An 8,534-nucleotide genomic window follows, 5' to 3' on the forward strand; every position below is an offset into this window, starting at 1 on the left:
GATTGCAGGCACACAAAGGAAGGAGCAATGGAAAATGAAGTGGGAAGGAATGATATTGAGAATGATAGGTGAATGTTAACAGGAAGTGGTTCCAAGGAGAGGGGTAACTGGTAGTGGAAAAAGGGATGAAATATCTGCAGTTCTATTCTCATACAATTACAGTAGCTGAATAGTGCCATAGTTTGAAGAATGACAGAGAGATGCATGTTGGGAAGATGAGAGGTGGGAGAGGCTTGAATGGGAGGGTATACAAATAAACGGTCTCAGTTTCAATGCAACTTCTCAGACACAGCAAATCATCAATTATCTTGATCCTTTATCATCTCTGTGAGGCTCAACGTTTTGAGATCAACCTTCTCTACTTCAATCCATATCTTCCTGCATATCCCTTTTCCACAAATTACATCCACACTTCTTTACGCAGCTTTCCTCACCCATACACATCACATGACCATATTAGTGCAGTCTTTTCTCCTCAATGCATTTGCACTTTGTTGTATAAATTGCACACTGGCATTGCACATCTAGCAGAGCTTGTCGGCTTCATTCCTTTCATTCTTTGCATGTCCCCTGCCTCAATGGCACTCCATTCTGTTCTTATTCTAGCAACTATACTTTCAGAATGTCCTCCTCTGAAGTACCCCCGGGGAACTTAAGCATTCAAAAAAAATCTATCTCCTGCGTGCTCTTCATTATTATATTGCTCCTGCACATCTACCCCAAGAAAATGTACTTTTTTTTGTTAACATTCCTGTGATCCCACTGCTCCTTGTATGTTCATAGCTTGCACTGGGCACACTGCATATACTTTCAACATACACCTTTCCTACTTACCAAGTAGGGCCATTTTTCTGAAGGAAGCAATTCCTGCTTGCTTTTCCAACTAACTGGAACTTGGGTCCTTTGCTAAGTTAACTTTGATTCCAGGCTTTGCTTCAAGCATGATAGAACTTGTAGCAGAGGAAAATCAAGGAAAAGATGGGACTGAAAGGTGAAAACTGAGCTAATCTCAAAAGGCTGAAACTCATGAAGGAGATGACAAAAGGCAACAGCAAATGAAATACTGTGCTGGGGAAGACCCATGCCAGACCATGGAAACATGGAAAAGTGAACAAAAACAATGGTGATAATGGAGGTTGCCTCTCTATACCTACAATTGGTTCTCTCCACTATTATGTTTCCATTTACCACTCTCCCTCTCTTCATCAGTCTCTCATCTATCACTTACACTCTCTACTATCACACTATTACTTTCTCTCTTTTACAATATTTGCTCTCCTAACATTCATCATCGTCATTCCTCAATATCTCCCTTACCATCATCTATTATGATTGCTATCCATTGCTCACTCATATAACTCCTGTATATTCTGTCTATGATAGAGGATAAAGTATTGGACACCACTGTTGAAACCCAGAACTATCATCGCTTTCTCATTTCCATTACTCTTTCACCCCACCTTCATCCATTGTTCATACTATTTTCTATTTACTCTCCTAACCAACAACCAGTATGAAGCTGTTGATCACTTTCACACTTCCATTACTCTCTTTTTAACACCCTCTTACTCTTATCACCTTGGTTCTCTTCTCTTTCTCTTCTTTTACCCACTCAATAAAATAACAAGCAGATAAAAACATTTAGTCTGGAATTCTAGTATTTCTACCACTCCAATATGAAAGATAATATTAAGAAAGAAAATAATAACAATACCAGAAACAGTGATAGATACTATATTACAGAAATAGTAAGAATTATTTTTACCCTGTGTGTGTGTAAGTGAAAGCAGGGTATTGTAATCACTCATCTTTGTCTGTTTGTGTGTTTGCAAAATTACTGGAAAACGGTTGAATGGACTTTCACCAAATTTGGCAGAAATACTCATTGGGTGAGTGACTCAAAATGATGAACATTTGGTTTGATTATCTTTATGAAAAAAAAAAAATTAAATCTAACTTACAAATTTCCTGATAAGCAAGTGGTCATATTATTTTGTTCACTTTCTTTTTCATATGAATCATCCCTCATTTGCATGTGTGTATAAATCATAGTGTGCCTATGAGCATAGACATGTATGTGTACATACATAGATATATAACTGTGTGTGTGTGTGTGTGTATATATATACAGTGATGGATTCAAGGGTTTCATTTATTTACAACTTGATTTCTTAATTTCACCGGAGCATAAATATCTATAATGGTGATACTAAAAACAGAAAAAATTTTTTAAATTGAACTTACAAATTTCTTGATAAGCAAGTGGTCATATTATTTTATTCACTTTTTTTTTCATATGAATCAACCCTCATCTGCATGTGTATAGATTATGGTGTACCTATGCGCATAGACACATGTGTGTACATACATACATAGATATGCAACTGTATGTGTGTATACTGATGGATTCGAGGGTTTTGTTTATTTACAAGTTGACTTCTTAATTTCAGATACTTTATCACGCATAATATATACTGGTTTCAAAGTGGCTGAGTCATTTGTCCAGCCAATAATTTCAACAGGATCTGTCTTTTCTTCCTTGCTATAGCAATTTCCACAGAATACTGGGCCTCTTCCTGATTTCCCTTTATCTAATTTTTCAACAGCGGCATTTTCTAAGTCAAACATATTCTTAGTCATCCAGCAATCTTTGACACTCTTTATGAAATTTGTGTAGTTCTCAAGATCTTCAATAATGCAAGTTTCTAAATCAAAGTTATCTTCTTTTGGCTTCCAGTCCTCAAAATCTACAATAAGCTTCATATTTCGGAATTTAGTAATGTCTATTGGAGGATCAACCTGTTTTCTAAAGTCTGCTGAAGGTTTTGAACTTGATTTATCATGCGTTCCTCGTAAAGCTTCATCAGGAAACTGTAAAATAAAACAAACAAAAGAGAAAAAAGCTTTTATTATTAAAATAATTGTAAAGGAAAATTCATTCCAAAATTTCTTTAAAATTATATTTTGTAACATCATTAGATAATTTATGCCTAATACTGAATAGTGGTTGATCCATGAAAAAATTTGAAGAACTGTGTGTACAATATTGGTGGAAAATGAGGCAACAATAGTAACCTACATCTATCATATTCAGTTATTGGAACAATCAGTGGGCCTGAAACCTGAACCTTGTGGTTGAGAAGTAAGCTTCTTACCACACAGCCACGCCTATTTACTGCTGTTATGATATCTAGGGTGACAAAAGTTAGGTTATGGAGAATATGATGAGCATTTATTTCATTAAAGTTGTCTGCATCGACAAACTTAGAGTCATTGAAAACAGAGCATAGTGGTAAGGAAAGTTGTTTTCTTCAATCAGCCCTATGCTTTTTTGGCAAATGAGTATGAAGTGGTGAGAAAGAATCTTCAGATGTTTGGCCTCACTGAGGAAATGACAAAGGACTGGGAGTTGTGGCACTTTGCTGTACTTGAGAAAATGCATCAAGCTAAGTAAAATTGTGGTCATCAATACATACAAGAATGACCTTTACAGGTGCAAGTGGCACATAAAAATACCCAGCACACTCTGTAAGGAGTAGCATCAAGCCATAGAAACCATGTCACAAGAAACAACTGGAATCTGACCAGCTCCTATCAAACTGTCCAACCCATGCCAGCATGGAAAACAGCTGTTAAACAATGATGCTGATAGTTCCTCAGTGGCCATATTATTATTAATGATAGTCCTCATGGTATTTTAGAGATGACATTTAAAAAAAAATTCACATGTTGTTATTGCTGATGAATGAGGTGTAGCAGTTAGCAGCCATGCTTGTATCTATATATAAAAGGCATCTGTGCCAGTAACAAATTAAAGGCACCCATGCCAGTGATGCATAAAAGGCACCTGGTGCACTCTGTGGAGTGGCTGGCATTAGGAAGGGTATCTAGTCATAAAAACCAGAGCCAAAATAAACTGGAGCCTGGTGCAGCTCACCAGTTCCAGTCAAATGGTTTAACCCATGCCAGCATGGAAAACGGATAGTAAATGATGCTGATGATGATGTATAATGTACTATTCCATAATATCTCAAGACATTGAGTTAATGACTTTGGGTGGGATAAAATAAGATGCTTTGACACTGGTAGCATTATTTAGAATATTGGCAGAGGGAAGCAATACAGCTGCAACAAAAAAAAAATCAAATTACAGGGATAATTCAACTAGAAGAAGCCTAACTTCTGAAATACTGTACTGACCGAGTATTTCTAGTTTAATATGTGTGTGTGTGCACGTGTGCATGCACATGTGTCACAGGAGAGGTTATGTTGTCCATTCCAAATTGGTGGGGTCAATGTGAGTGATATTCTAATATTCAGCTTTAGTTGGTGTAAGTTGATTGATGCCAGAAGTAAAAACGTGGATGCACAGAATTCCAGGAGGTGGCAGTTCTAAGGAAGAAGAGGCTGAGTAAATTTCTGTAACAGGAAGTTGTTACTTCACTCTTATTGGATAAACTTATGAACAAAAGCATTTTATCCATGATCATCTCCTTTTTATTCCAGGTAGTACATCTAGAACAATGTTATCCAATGTGTCCTGTTTTTAAAATGAGATGGTGTCCTTTGAAAGAGATGTGCCTGCTATTACTATATCTAGTGATTATGTTAAAGGCTTCCTTGGAGACAAGTACATTACGAAAGCTTAATTGAACAACACCTGCGTGTCATTATTATATAAAATCTGATTCTGAGCACAAAGGTAAATATTGATAATACCTGGTCACTTTGTCCAAACTAGATTTGTTCTTCTGGCTTCCTGGTAAGTGTACCAATATAGTTCAGTTAGCTCAAAGCTAATCATGTGGTTTTAACTTGGTAGGAACCAATGATTACAACAGCAACAGGTATGGTAACAACACCAGCACAATAATAATAATGGAGGGGAATGAAAGGCAAAGTTGATTGATGGAAATACTGCAAAGCATTTTATTAATCCACTATTATTACGACAATAATAATATTAGGGATAATTACATAAATTTAGATTATAACTATCCCAATATTTAACAGGTACCTCTTTTTGACCCTGAAATATCGGAAAGTAAATTTGACTTCAACTGGATTTGAAATTAAAAAAACAACAATATTCCTCATTTTAAATAATCTTTCATATTTTTCACATCCATATATATTGTTGTATAATCATAATCTACACCATTCCAAAACTATTTATAGAAAATTTCATTGAAGAATGTCCATTTTTTCCCTGAAAGTTATGAGGAAACATAGTTGGTGAGGGGAAGTGATATTTATGTTTCTATCCATCCATTTTCTCAGCCTACAGGAAGGGTTGTGGGGTTAGATCCTTAGGCCCCTTCATGGAGTCCTATCAGAAGCAACTGTCATTAGACTTTCTGGCTTGATTTTCAAGCCTGACCAACAGAGACTATGGATATTATCCAGCCAGCTTGTCCTTGGTCTACCCCTACATCGCTGCTGGTTGGCTCAGCTTGAAGATTCTGGCTTGCAATTCTTTCCTGCAACATTCTAATCACTTGTCTGTAGTATTAGGGCTGTAACCTCTCAATGTGAAGACGTAGTGGCTTAACCTGGAGAGATCCTGATCTCCAAGCCACATACTCTGTTGAGTAATGTTACTCCAGAGACCTTTTGGAGGAACCCCATCTCAGTCGCTTGTATTCATGATCGTACTCATTCAACCATTACCCAACATTCATGACCACATATTAAACATACATATGAGAATATGTTTAATATTATAAATCAGGGATTCTCAACCATTTTTTATCTATGGACCCCTCTGGAAAACTAGTTTATTCTGGTTGACCCCCATAGCCATTCAATGTTTAAAAACTAGTTTCATAGAAACTTCATTCAAAATTCCCATTTTGTTTTCTCACATTAACTATATAAAATGTTAGATAAAGAAACCTAGCTGTTCTTGCCATACATACCAATACATACATCTAAAGCAAAATTTTTTCAGGGACCCTTAAAATACTTTTGTGGGTTCCCAATTTACCATTTTGTTGTGTGGATCCCCCAAAATCTTATATGGACACTTCAGCCCTGGTTGAGAACCACTGGTATAAACGAATGAAATTAACCAATTCCATTCACATCAAGGATACATCATAGGAAGACGAGACGAGTATGTTCCCTACTCCTTATTTTTTTTCTTTTGCTTCCCCCTCCCCACTTCAGATACCAACGTTTTCAACTACGGAATTCCGATTTTGCCAAAACGAAAAAACGGTACTACTTAAGAAGAGTGGTCCCGGTACGCGCACTCGCGCTAGCTAGTCGTGACTAGTTGATCCTTACTTTGTGTTTTATTTACTTTGTTTTAAAAAAAAATATTTACTTTACTCTTTTACTTGTTTCAGTCAGTTGACTGCGGCCATGCTGGAGCACCGCCTTTAGTCGAGCAACTCGACCCCGGGAATTATTCTTTGTAAGCCCAGTACTTATTCTATCGGTCTCTTTTTGCCGAACCGCTAAGTGACGGGGACATAAACACACCAGCATCGATTGTCAAGCAATGCTAGGGGACAAACACAGACACACAAACATACACGCACATATATATATACGACGGGCTTCTTTCAGTTTCCGTCTACCAAATCCACTCACAAGGCTTTGGTCGGCCCGAGGCTATAGTAGAAGACACTTGCCCAAAGTGCCACGCAGTGGGACTGAACCCGGAACCATGAGGTTGGTAGGCAAGCCACTAAAAAAATTTATTTATTTTGTGCTTTATTTACTTTACTAGGTAGTCGTTGTAGAATCGACTAATCACGACTATCTAGCGCGGATGCGCGGGTACGCGCACCGGGACCACTCTTCTTAAGTAGTACTTGAAAAAGCAAATTTCAAAATTTCAGGCATCTTTCGTTTGTAACAAACGAAAGATCGCCATTTCAATTTTGGCGGCGAGCTGTCAGAATCGTTATCACGCTGGGCGTAATACTTAGCGGTATTTCGTGTCTTTACGTTCTGAGTTCAAATTCCGTTGAAGTCGACGTTGCCTTTCATCCTTTTGGGGTCAATAAATAAAGAACCAGTTGCCTACTGAGTTCGACTAATCGACTACCCCACCTCCCCAATTTCTGGCCTTGTGCCTAGAATAGAAAAGAATATTCCGGATATTTTTTAACTTGTCCGCTGATTTGCGCATGCGTAAATGATTTTCTAACTAGCGCATGAAATGAGCTTAGATGTGGTCTCTCCACTTGCTAGAAATAACAGTCAAATTGCTGACGTGTTGAAAAGGCAACACACCCTTTTTGATTTACTTTTATTCTTTTTCTGATTCCAATGTTTCCGACAACGGAGATTCTGATTTTGCCATAGAAAAAGAAAAAACTTAAAAAAATGTCCGCCTTACAGAAATATGAATTAATCCCAGTACTTGACTCATAGTTTGTCAACTACGAAAAGAGGAAAGGCGAAATTAACCTCGATAGGATGAAAAGACCCCTAACTATATACCACGAGACAGTTCAACTATCACTTTACCAATTCTACTAATATTACACCAACAGGAACCAGTAATGTCTATCCATTCGCAACAACATTTTCTGTCTAACGCGGAAGTAAAATAATTCACTGAATACTATGTATAAAAAGCTCACCAACTTTTTATCCCATTAAATTTCAATATAATCGTAATCTACACCATCTGAAAATCTTTATAGGAGATTTTATTGGAAAATGCCAATTTTTTCTGAAAATTATGAGGAAACAAAGTCCCCCCTGGTGAATTATCTGAAACTCCACTCTCTCACCTCAGCAAAACTTTCTTCACAACAAATACAGATATAATCGGGAATCGGGATCTACACCATCTGAAAGGCAACTGCAGTCAATGCAAGTATATATATATATATATATATATATATATATATATATATATATATATATATATATATTATATATATATAAGTTTAGAGAAAAAGAATAGGTATAATGTAATTTATGAAAAAAAAATTGTAAAAGTAACCAACGAATGTATATTAGGAGAAAGTCCAACTTACCTTAAATTTACGAAAGACTGACAAGCCCTTTTTAATGATTATCGACTTACAAGTTTTGCAGTGTAGATCAAATTCGTTCTTCAGCTCGGTCTCAGGTCTCGTCATTTTCACTTAGATGTTTACTGCACTGCTCTTCTAAGAACAGTGTCGGCTTCTTGCTTCCGGATTCTGTCGAAGGTACGTTTGGTGTGGCGGACGGATTTCTCTTCTATTTTGTGTGATGCGGCCGTGTTTTGCTGACGGATTATTTTTTATGGTATTTTTTTCGTTTTGTTTTCTGCAAGTTATAGGAAGGGAAAATACAACACAGACATACACACATTCATATATTACATACTCGCGCGCGCACATAAAGAAGGGCGGAATTCTGGTTTAAGCACCCCATATAACTCGGTAAAATTACAGACTTAACACCCGCACGATTTTCACTAAGAAAAAAAAAACTCGGATTTTTTGAGTGGAATCAAGTACCCTGACCTCCTAATATGCTGTAAATCCCATATTTTGGTTCGGAATTGATCCGGAGGGGGGGAC

General features: G+C 37.0%; 1 protein-coding gene across 1 annotated transcript; it reads right to left on the bottom strand.

Annotated features, from left to right (window-relative positions):
* Positions 1-2,251: 2,251 nt before the first annotated feature.
* Positions 2,252-8,200, bottom strand: LOC115210845. Its single transcript, XM_036502095.1, has 3 exons — positions 8,001-8,200; positions 2,401-2,871; positions 2,252-2,354 (listed from the first exon to the last, which is right to left on the bottom strand). The coding sequence occupies exons 1-2, from the start codon at positions 8,103-8,105 to the stop codon at positions 2,422-2,424; spliced, it is 555 nt and encodes a 184-aa protein (XP_036357988.1). The 5' UTR covers positions 8,106-8,200; the 3' UTR covers positions 2,252-2,354; positions 2,401-2,421.
* Positions 8,201-8,534: the final 334 nt, after the last annotated feature.

The sequence above is a fragment of the Octopus sinensis genome, linkage group LG4 (assembly GCF_006345805.1).
Source record: "Octopus sinensis linkage group LG4, ASM634580v1, whole genome shotgun sequence".
Lineage (NCBI taxonomy): Eukaryota > Metazoa > Mollusca > Cephalopoda > Octopoda > Octopodidae > Octopus > Octopus sinensis.